Source organism: Grampus griseus (assembly GCF_964374135.1).
Source record: "Grampus griseus genome assembly, chromosome: 2".
Lineage (NCBI taxonomy): Eukaryota > Metazoa > Chordata > Mammalia > Artiodactyla > Delphinidae > Grampus > Grampus griseus.
In genome coordinates this window covers 119745460-119757386 of record NC_139018.1, presented here as the reverse complement: position 1 = coordinate 119757386, position 11927 = coordinate 119745460, and the positions used below count along the sequence as shown (strand labels likewise).

The window sequence follows — 11927 nt, the reverse complement described above, 5'->3', positions numbered from 1 at the left end:
CCTGCCTTACTGTTTAACAATAAATAATAAAAACAAATATTTATTGAGTACTAAGTATTTAAAAGAAAACTCTCTCTACTCTCACAACACTTCTGACGCTAAACATGTGGAGTTTTCCTTCGCATTAAGCAATCCTGACACCAACTGTTTGGAGCTAGAGCAGACCCCCAGGTTAAGGGCTCAGTCCCACAAAACTGCCTCCACTTCAGATGCCAGCCTCAAGTCCTAGGTTGTACTTCTGTAAGTTGGGGCTTCCCATGACCCCCTCCTCAGGTTCTATAATTTGCTAGTACAGCCCAAAGAACTCGGGGAAATGCTTACTTATGTTTATTAGTTTATTTTAAGGGTATAATAATAAATGGACAGAGGAAGAAATACATAAGGTGAGATCCAGAAGGATCCTAAGCACAGAAGCTTCTGTCTCTGTGGAGTTGGGGGTGCACCATGCTCCCGGCATGTAGATCTGCTCACCAAGCCAGAAGCTCTTGAACCTCTTTGGTAGGGCTTTTATGTTGGCTTCGGTTGATCAGATCATTGACCACTGGTTGATCAAATCATCTCCCCTCCCCAGAAGGTGGGGGGGTGAAGCTGAAAGTTCCAGCCCTCTAGTCACTTGGTTGGTTCCTCTAATAATCAGTCCCCATCCTCCAAGACTCACTTCATTAGCATAAATTCATGTGTAGCTGAAAGGGGCTTCTTATGAATAAAAAAGAAGCTCCTCTCTCCCCTACCACTCAGGAAATGACAAGAGTTTTAGAAGCTTTGTGCCAGAACCTGGGACAAAGACCAAACATATATTTCATATTATATCACAGGACTTTACATGCATTATCTCATTTAATCTCCACAAAAAAAACCGTGAGAAAAGTATTGTTATGATTTTTTAATAGATCTTTATTGGAGTATAATTGCTTCACAATACTGTTAGTTTCTGTTGTACACCAAAGTGAATCAACCATATGCATACATGTGTCCCCATATCCCCTCCCTCTTGAGCCTCCCTATCCCACCCCTCTAGGTCATCACAAAGCGCTGAGCTGATCTCCCTGTACTATGCTGCTGCTTCCCACTAGCTAACTATTTTACATTCGGTAGTGCATATATGGGACTTAAGTAAACTTAAAAGCTTTTGCACAGCAAAGGGAACCATAAACAAGCCAAAAAGACAACCCTCAGAATGGGAGAAAATATTTGCGAGTGAAACAACAGACAAAGGATTAATCTCCAAAATATACAAACAGCTCACGGAGCTCAATATAAAAAAAAAAAAACAATCCAATTAAAAAATGGGCGGAAGGCCTAAATAGACATTTCACCAAGGAAGACATACAGATGGCCAAGAGGCACATGAAAAGATGCTCAACATCACTAATTATTAGAGAAATGCAAATCAAAACTACAATGAGTTATCACCTCACGCCAGTCAGAATGACCATCATCAAAAAATCTAGAAACAATAAATGCTGGAAAGGGTGTGGTGAAAAGGGATCCCTCCTGCACTGTTGGTGGGAATGTAAATAGTACTGTTGTGATTAATCCCCATTTTCAGATGAGGAAATAGATGCTTTAAAAGTTGAAGCAATTTGCTCCAAGAGAGCCAGGGACCCATACCACTTTCTCCTCTCCTCCTTTCTCCCCTCCCCTCCTCTCCTCTCTATGGGCTCACATACACACCTGTGTTAGGAGGATCAAATGAGATCATTCACAGGAAAGCACTTACGCTTCTCAAATTTAAGGGGTTGTGATTTTTATCTGCCTTGACCATTCAGGAAACTGGGGACTAGAAAAATGAACTAAAACTTGCATTTCACTCCCAGACCAATGTTCATTTTCTTATACCATGAAACTCTACAGATTTCCTGCTTGCTTGCTCCTTCTGCTAACATGGATTCTCTTCCACTGAATTATCTTAATGCAAATATTGCTGACCAACTCTTCAGATATTTAAATACGGGCTGCCTTGCATTGCTATTTTACTATTTGGTGTTTGCCCTAGCTTATCTCCAATCAATCAGGTCAATGTAGTTTATAAACTCTTTGGTGGCATACATTGAATAATATTTATTTCATTATCTTCAGAACCTAGCTTGGTGCCAGGCCCCTAGCACAGCCTTAATAGAGAACCGTCTGATGAACTGTTAGAATGAACGCACGTCTACAAGTGCTGGTCTTTGGTTCTTTCCACCAATGAGGAGGAAAACCAGTTCTAGATTTGGGAATCAATACCATACCTCCAGCAAAGACTCTACTCTTGCAAGTATCTTTTTCTGTCTGGGCTTTTATCCCTCTAGACTGCAACAGAACTTTACTTTCTGGTGTTATTATCCTTAATCTCTCCACCTTACAGCCTTCATATTAGGGCCAGATAAAAACTCTCATTACAATATATTGCTGTGTGACAATTTAACCAAAAACTTAGTAGATTGAAAGCTCAATTTTTTATATCTTATGGATTCTTCAGGTCACGAATTCAGACAGGCCCTGGGACAGCTTGTCTCTGCTCCACAATGCCTGGGGCCTCAGTGGGGAAGACCTCAATGCTGGGGGAGATTCAATGATGGGGGACTAAGATCATCTAGAGGAATCCTCACTCACAAATCTGGCCAGTCATGCTGGAACCTCAGCCGGGCTGTTGGTGGAATATCTCTCCATTTGGTCTCTGCTCGTTCATGGCATGGTGCCAGGGTTCCAAGAAACACCTTCCCAAGAGAACAAGACAGAAATTTATTTTTTATGACCTGCATTTGGAAGTCATATGATGTTACTTCCGTTGCAGTCACAGGCCCACCCAGATTCAGGGGAAAGGGACACAAAACCTCTCAATGGGAAGCATCCATGCCACATTGTAGGAGGAACATGTGGGATGGGAGATCATGAGGCTTCATCATCCTAAAACATCACTTTAATCCTCTTTTCCCACTACCTACAGAGAAAAAATTCTGGCATTGAAGGCATTCTACAGTTTGGCCTAAAATGCCTTTCCTCTTTTCCTCCCTTTATTGACGTCTCTTCACTCTGACCAGACTGAGCTACTCTGTCACCCAAACTTGTTAAACTCATTTTTACTTCTGCTCTTTTATCTCAACTGATCCCTCTTCTTTTGACCTAATAAATTCTACCTCTCATTTAAAACTCTTAATGCTTAATTCGTCAGAATGAACTAAGGTGGCAGGAATCCTCAGAGAGATTACATAAGTTACACTGCCACCTAAGGATGCTTTCAGAACACCACCTGTCTGGCTGTGGCCCTTACCATTTTGCCTTGGCTCACCTCCCTATGTGCCTGGGAAGCAGAAATGAAAGGAGAGACCTCAAACCACAACTCGTTCCCAGGTTACCTCCTTTTCAAAGCCCAGATCCGTCAATAATAAGTTTTTGCCCAACATGAAGAGGACAAAGTCCCTACCCTGTGGACCTCTTCTTCGAGGAGACTATGAGCAAATGACTACACATTAATTCAGACCTAGTCAAGCGTCTAGCTCGGAGAAACTTAAAACATGAATAGTAGATAGTTTACACAGAGACTGAAGCCAGATGAAAAAAAGAGTGGAAAGGACAGATGGATAATGAACACATAAATAAACATGACAATTTCTGTATAAAAGATAACGTGTGTGTACGGTGATGGTAGGGTATTGCTTTAACTAGGTTGGTCAGGGGAATCCTTTCTAACGAGGTGAAAAGACAAGAGGAGAAGACTAGGGTGAAAGTTCTCCCAAAGGTGTAAACCCCCTCATAATATGCTTTATATGCCCCAAAATGCATGTATCAGCAATAAAAGTGGAAGACAGATTCAAGAAGGGAGATGGTGAGAAAAGGCAGAGTGAAGGGTAACGTCTGACGTGCTTGGGTCCGTTTTGAGAACAGGGCAGGAAAGGCAAGCAATTAACAGGCGGTCCCACACCAGTGCTCTCCTGGGCCAATGACTTAGTGCTGAATAGAAATCGAAAGTGAAAATAAAGCGCAAACAGTGGAAAAGGGACATTAGCTATAATTCCACTTCCTCCTTGGCCAGGGCCTTCCTGCCCCGCTCCCCGTGTTCTAGTGCCCCCTCATCGTGCTGAGGGTCCCTGCCAGTGCCTCCGAACCTCAACTCCCCGGCTCCCACGAGGACAACCGGCGCTCGCTCCGCCCCCCAGAAGGAGTTCCGCGTCCTCGGCTGCCCCGCCCCCGCCGGTGGCTCTGCGCACGCGCGGGGGCCATATTAGCAGCGGATACTCAGGCGGTGGTGGTGCGTTTTCTCTCGCAGAGAAAGAGCTCCGTGTAGGCTCTTCAGCGTCTCCCCTCGGTGAGCCTTTTCCCCCAGCGCACTCGCGGAAGCTTGGCCGCTCTCTCCGCGGGCGGGGATCCTGAGCGTTGCGGCAGAGCTGGTCCCGGCCTGCAGCGGCCGCCGAGGAACCGTGGACACGATGACTCTGCACCGGCTCCTTGGTGATGGACCGGCCGCGGGACTGGCTCCGGACGGCCGCCGTCGGGCTTCTCTGCGCTGAGCAGGCACCACGGGGCTGGGGACGCTCGGGCGGCGGGGCGGGCGCGGGGCCGGTGGGCAGGACAGAGTTGTAGGGCTGCCTCCGTCACTGTTAAGAGTCCGTAGTGAAAGTGAACCTGCGGGAAAGGAGGTGCAGGTGAACTCGCCTCGGGCCGTTGTCCTGCGTCTGGCGTGGAGATGAGAAAGTTGTGTTCTCTCGCGAATCAGAAGCCCCGGTGGTCTCCTCTCTGTGATCTCCTGGCGCTCTGCTCAGGGCCAGCCTTACCTTTCACCTGCGTGTTGCAGGAGCCGCATAGCTGGTTACCCTGCCCCACTCTTCGCCAGCCAGAGCGATCTTTCTAAAATGCCGGTCAGCTCCTGTGGCTCTTTGGCCCAGCATCGTTCTTTGGAGCCCCATTGCATAAGAGATAGCATTCATAGTTTTTACCTGGGCACGCGGGCCTTCGGGACCTGATCCCTGCTTATCTTTCCATTTTTAATTACCGATATTCTAGAATTTGGGAAAATTGGCTCTGGAGGCCGAAGTTTGGCTTTTCCACCAAATCACGCTGAGCCCCAGTGTTGTCTTTTGCAGTAATAGTAAAGATGCCAAAGATTACCATCCCGCTCCTCCCCTTCATAGTTCAGGACCCCGTATCATTCTCTGGAGAAAGCCTAAGCCTCTTAGCTTGGCATTCAAAACTCTACATGGTCTGGATACTTGCTTAGTTCTTTAGTTTTTTCATATCTTTTTTAACTTCAGCAATTTCTCTCGCCCATTAAGCTATCCTGCCTCAGTGCCTTTTGCCCAAGCTTTCTCCTCTGCCTGGAATGCCTTTCCCTTCTTTCTTCCCCTGTTCTTCCTCTTAGACCTAAATGTTCTCAGCCTTATTTCTGCCTCTCCCATCTCTAATTTGGGCTCATTTTCTGTATGTGTTTCGCAAAAAATACTTTCTTGATTTTCTCCAACCCTCTTCCCACTCTACCCTTAGTGCCTCTGTTACCATATTGCTTTATAAGTGTCCTTCTGTGTCTTCTCCCTCACCTGGCCACCAGACTGTACGCTCTTTAGGAAAGAGATTGCTCTTACCCATGCTGGCATTCCAGCATTTGGCATAGTGCCTGGTGCACCGTAAATGTTGGCTGAATGAAGAGAGTGAAGAAAACATTTTTTTTTCAAGTCAAGAAATGCTTTTTAAATTGTAAGTTTCATTTTAATAATTATCCTGTTTTCTTTTTACAGGAATTATCATAAAGTTCAGAAAACATGGTGAGTTAATACACATGCCAGTTAGCTGTTGCCTGATAAATTGTATTGCTTGTACTCAGCTTACAGACTTGCATGAGAAAATTGAAATGGAATGATGCCTTACCAGTTTCCTCCCACTCTCTGAATTTTGTATACCAGGATGTGTTCTGTAAAATGACTTGAAGGTTTACAGGAGTTGGCTTACTAAAAGTGGGGAGGAATCATTTGTATGTTTTTCCTTTGCAGTCTCGAAGATATGACTCCAGGACCACTATATTTTCTCCAGAAGGTAAAATATAAATTGTTTGACCTGTCTCAAATAAAAAAAAAATTTTAAGTATTTGAATTTTAGGGGTGGGTGGGGAATCTACAAACTTTTTTTAAGACTCAGTTGTTCATCCTTTCTGTAGTTTGAAGTAGTGATCACCAGGTTGATTATGTACATCACAGGACTATGAGTAAAAGTAGGACTCTCGTCTGTAGCCCTCCAGTGTTGTTGCTGATTTCTCTTGAACCAGTGGTGCAAGAACAAGGAAGAGAGTCTTGGTTTCTCACTGCTTTTGTCTTGTAGGTCGCTTGTACCAAGTTGAATATGCCATGGAAGCTATAGGACATGCAGGCACCTGTTTGGGAATTTTAGCAAATGATGGTGTTCTGCTTGCAGCAGAGAGACGTAACATCCACAAGCTTCTTGATGAAGTCTTTTTTTCTGAAAAAATTTATAAACTGAATGAGTAAGTGAAATCTTAGGGCAAACATCTCATCATATTTTCGGAGGGCTATTCCATGTGACATGATAGAATTGAACAGTTTGTTCTGTTTTTACTTCTGAAATTTTTTCCTTTTAACTTACTTGCTTGAAACTTCCTTGAGGCCCAGGACCATATGTTATTCTTTTAAAGTGCAGGGTCAAGTACTTAGTGGAGAAACAGCGTTGTATAGTGATAAGAGGCCTGGTAGTCACACAGCTTTGGGTTAAATCTGGGCTCCACCAATGCAAAGAATATGAAAGTAACTGGGACTTTCATATTCACCAAAGAATATGAAAGAATATGAAAGCTGTGACTTCACACCCATTGTTTAACTTCTCTGGGCTTCAGAGCCTACTAGAGTGGTTGTGGCAGTTTAATGAAATAAAATAAAATGAATGAGATAAACTAGCACAGTGTTTGGCATATAGGAGGCCCTCAAGGTATTGTTTATAATGGTTACTCAGGAATTATTTTGAATTATACTGAATCTTACCAAAGAATAGGCCTCCTGAAGGTCTGGGAAAAGTTTAGACTTTTCTGTACACTTAGTGAAGTTTCTGTTACAGTTGGGTGTTCAGGGCTTTGCAGCTAGCAGAGAGCTGGATTTGCTCATTGGAGACTTTCCCTTCAGTGGTGAGCCAGGTGAATTCTGGTTATAGGGCCTTTCTGATACACTCACCCAAGAAAGTGTCATCCCTCCACAGTCACTATTGGGCCCCTCAGCAGCTTGCAGGCTTGATTAGGCACAGTGCCAGAGGGTGTCGAAGCTGTAGGAGAGCCGGGGCGGCTTTCAGGGAATGGGGAGTAGAGAAAGGAAATGCACCCTCCCTGTAAGCCTAGCCCTGAGCTTCCTAGGCAGGCTCATAAAATATCCCGCCCTTCGGGTCCCCTCACCCTCACCCCCATCAAGTTAGGCCTTAGGAGGTGAGAGTGCTTACTACCCAAGAGCGTGGGGTAGTCTGTCTTCCTGTCTGGCAAAACCTTTTTCTTCTTTGTGGTTGAATCTTCTTGGGATTTACCCTAGCTTCCTAGTGTTTATTCTCTTGCCCTGTTCACAGGGTGGTGATGGTAAATACGTCTCTTGTGAAGAACTTAAGTGTGCATTTGTTTATCTTACGTGTTGAATGACATCAAGTTGAAAGTTTCCTACAAAGATAAAACACACAGGTTTTGTCTGAAGGGTGTAGCAGCTGAGAGGAAGCATGGTGAATTTCTAATAGAGCTTAGTACTTTCTAAAACTTGTAAAATACCCCTGGTAAACGTCTTCTCTGCTTACAGATAAATGTCTTTCTTTTCCTCAAGGGATATGGCCTGCAGTGTGGCAGGCATAACTTCTGATGCTAATGTTCTGACTAATGAACTGAGGCTCATTGCTCAAAGGTATGGTTATAAATACTATAATTGATGATATGTAAAATTAGTTTAGATGTTTCTAAGAACTCATTTTTGTAAAGATTAAAGTCATTAAAAACCTATTAATTGCAAATTACAGTGTTTTTTTCTTTAACCAAACTTGCAAAATATTAGTTACTGTATGATTTTGAAGATGTTGCCATGCCCTCTACTCTCCCCCTTTAGATTATTTATAAGTGACGATTATGTTGACCCCATGACAGAGATTTCTTTTCAGAGGGCATTTTGCTTAGAGTGTGTATATAGAGTGTTTTAGAGAAAACTATTCATATGCCAGTTTCTTTATCCTAGGTATTTATTGCAGTACCAGGAGCCAATTCCTTGTGAGCAGTTGGTCACAGCACTGTGTGATATCAAACAAGCTTATACGCAGTTTGGAGGTACTGAAACTTTTGGAAATTTTATTCCCAAAAGATAAAACGTTTTATGAGTAATAACCTTTTTGAGATGGTAAAATGAAATTGAAAGTGAAATAAGTAGACACTTTTCATCTATTCTCACTTCATGAACTAACTGGCTTCCACTATGTAGACTATCGAACATTTTATTAATAGACTATTGAAAGGCCAAAATAACATTTTCAAATCAGGAAACAAATTGCTTTTTACATAATGATGAAATTTAGCACTGGTCCTCTTTGTCTTTATTCCCTCTCCTGGCTGCATCCAAATCCTAGAAACAAAAGTGGAATTTTTGATGGAGCTTATCTGTGGTGGCCAGAACGCGGAACAGTTTATGAATGCTTAACTTCACAGAAGAGGGGTTAGCCACTGAGCTCAAGTAACCATAGTGACACTAAATTTAGATTGTTGGTATGTTTAGCTTTTTTTTTCTCTGTTAAAGGAAAACGTCCCTTTGGTGTTTCATTGCTTTACATTGGCTGGGATAAGCACTATGGCTTTCAGCTCTATCAGAGTGACCCTAGCGGAAATTATGGAGGATGGAAAGCTACATGCATTGGAAATAATAGCGCTGTGAGTATTTTTGTGTTGCTGTAGAATGTAGCAAAGGGTCTAGTAACTGCCGTAGTTTTAAAGTAGTGATGAGTGTAAACAGCATTTTAAGGTAGCTGCAACAGCCTTAATGTGATATGAAAGTATCTGTGATTTCTATTGGTGATGAAGTCACAGGTACTACTAATACTAGTAGGGTTTACTGCCTACAGTAATAATGAAAGGAAGTGCTAATTTTCAGTTAGAAGTTGTGAAAATAAGATCTAGTTCCCCCGTCTCCCACATACTAGTTCACAGACGCCCTGAATTCTGTCATGGATACCTGGGATTCATTCATAGATCATCAACATCCCTCCTTTGCACCCCTATCCCATGTCAACCCTCCCTGCCATTAAAATTGTTTATGTTGTGTACACACTAACAAACGTAAGGTAGATAGCTAGTGGGAGGCAGCCACATGGCACAGGGATATCGGCTTGGTGCTTTGTGACCGCCTGGAGGGGTGGGATAGGGAGGGTGGGAGGGAGGGAGATGCAAGAGGGAAGAGATATGGGAACATATGTATATGTATAACTGATTCACTTTGTTATAAAGCAGAAACTAACACACCATTGTAAAGCAATTATACCCCAATAAAGATGTTAAAAAAAATTGTTTATGTTGGTTATAATGCCAATAATAATTCAGGCATTATTCATGTTCCTAAAAATCGCAAAAATTTAAAGGAAGTTCTCTATGTTGATTCTTCCTTATGTTTTATAGGCAGCTGTGTCAATGTTAAAACAAGATTACAAAGAAGGAGAAATGACTTTGAAGTCAGCTCTTGCTTTAGCTATCAAAGTCCTAAATAAGACCATGGATGTTAGTAAGCTCTCTGCTGAAAAAGGTAATTTATGTCCACTCCTCTAATTTGTTTGCTTAGTGAGGGAATTGATAGAGTAGGCCTTTAACATGTTATCATAGTGCACTGAAACAGCAGCCTTATAAGTTAGGTGACCTTACAGCTATTTCCTAAGACTTGACCAAGGTCAACACTGACAAGTTCTGGAGCCACCGTCCCACACTACATAACAAGCTTAAGGACTTGAGCCTGAATGTTCTCAATATTCATAGTTAAATCTGATCCATGCTATTTTATCTTATCGACTTTTTGACAATGATATCTGTGCTCATGTGTACATATGATAAAGAATATGAAAGTAATTATATGGTTATATATGTTTGGTGTCCTTTACCAGAGATACAACATTTGCATGAGTTGTACCCTCTGTTCTTCTGAAACTACTGATCTCTTACGTTAAGCCCATGTTTGCAATTGTAAATGCTTTATTTAACTAAAGTTACATGACCATATAAAACAATATTTGTAAGTAATGTTTTTCAAAAATTGTGGTAAATTAACGTATTGATTTAGTTTAGGATAACTTAGCTCCTGGTGTTGCTTTAAAAAACGCCATTTACTTGCAGATTGTCCTCTTGTCTACTTCTACCTAATTTCAAGGAGGCACTACTCAATTTTCCCTTCTCAAAATTTCTCCTCCTTTTGGCATTAGTCTGCTTTTCTCATCCATAGTCATGGGAGCTGCTTTTCATGCCTTTGTTTTGAAAAGAGATTTGAAAAGTTCATGAAAAGTAAGTGTAAGTACTGGTTAAAGATTTTGGCTGAGCCCTCAGAGGTTCTAACGAGGAAACTGGCTCTTTCTGGTCAGGCCAGCTAGAGCAATTGGCTGGTTGTACTTTTTCCGCAAAAGTAACAGAACAGCAGCTCAGAAAGTTAGTATGGATGAAGATAAAGATGATATTAAAGTAAAAATATTCATAAAAACATTACAGTATTGAAGGTATTTTGTTTCCATGAAAGTATCCATGAATTATATTCAGCAGAAAACTTGGAAAAGTGGTGTACTATGGCTCAAACGGTATGAAGAGATTAAACTGTGGTTGCTTATTAAGGGTTTTGGCTAAGTATGGCTGCCTGTATTACAAGCGTGTGTGTTTGCTTCCAGTGGAAATCGCCACACTAACAAGAGAGAATGGAAAGACAGTCATCAGAGTTCTCAAACAAAAGGAAGTGGAACAGTTGATCAAAAAACATGAGGAAGAAGAAGCGAAAGCTGAGCGTGAGAAGAAAGAAAAAGAACAGAAAGAAAAGGATAAATAGAAGACAAAATCAGGGATTTTATAACTCATTTGGGGCACCATTTCAGTGTAAAAGCTGTCCTATTCTTCCACATTGAGAAAGCTTTGACTTTTTTTTTAACTTGTCTAGTGGGAAAATAGGATGGTACCAACTGAATTGGGTCCTTGTTATTGCTGTCCAGGTGAATATTGTAATGATGGTTACACTTTATGGACATCTTAATCACTCTCCCCCTCTTTTTTTTTTTCTGAATAAAACTTGGAAAGAATGGAAATGGTGAAGGAAAACATTCTCTAGCAGTAACTGTTAAAGATACCAGGATTAATAGGGCTGTGGTCTTTTCACACTTTATGTATACTGTGGCTACTCTTGCAGTTACTTTTTTTTTGGCTGCCTTGCGTCTTCATTGCTGCACGTGGGCTTTCTCTCGTTGGCGCCGAGCGGGGGCTACTCTTCATTGCGGTGCATGGACTTCTCATTGCGGTGGCTTCTCTTGTTGCAGAGCATGGGCCCTAGGCCACAGGCTTCAGTAGTTGTGGCACGTGGGCTCAGTAGTTGTGGCTCGTGGGCTCTAGGGCACAGGCTCAGTAGTTGTGGCGCACAGACTTAGTTGCTCCGCGGCATGTGGGATCTTCTTGGACCAGGGATCAAACCCATGTCCCCTGCATTGGCAGGCGGATTCTTAACCACTGCGCCACCAGGGAAGTCCCAGTTACTTTTAAATAAGATGTTAAAATGGACAGAAATGTAAATATCATAAAAAAAGAAAGGTGGGAGCTGTGCAGTGAAGATTTTCTGTTCTTTGTTCCCCTACCATCTTGGAGAACCTGTAGCCCAATTTGAGCAAAACAGAGAGCTGTCCTTCTCCTAGGTCTCGTCTGATACTACCCTATCCGAAGCCTATCTAGTGAAATAAGAGTCGTTCGCCAACCTTTGATATTGATGGGTGTT

The 11927-nt window shown here is 42.3% G+C and overlaps 1 protein-coding gene across 1 annotated transcript; it reads left to right on the top strand.

Annotated features, from left to right (window-relative positions):
- Window positions 1-4180: 4180 nt before the first annotated feature.
- On the top strand, window positions 4181-11250 carry PSMA4 (proteasome 20S subunit alpha 4). The gene is made up of 9 exons (XM_082648012.1): window positions 4181-4288; window positions 5712-5738; window positions 5964-6006; window positions 6289-6451; window positions 7773-7850; window positions 8175-8263; window positions 8727-8857; window positions 9599-9722; window positions 10843-11250. The coding sequence occupies exons 2-9, from the start codon at window positions 5736-5738 to the stop codon at window positions 10995-10997; spliced, it is 786 nt and encodes a 261-aa protein (XP_082504138.1). The 5' UTR covers window positions 4181-4288; window positions 5712-5735; the 3' UTR covers window positions 10998-11250.
- The last annotated feature ends 677 nt before the right edge of the window (window positions 11251-11927 follow it).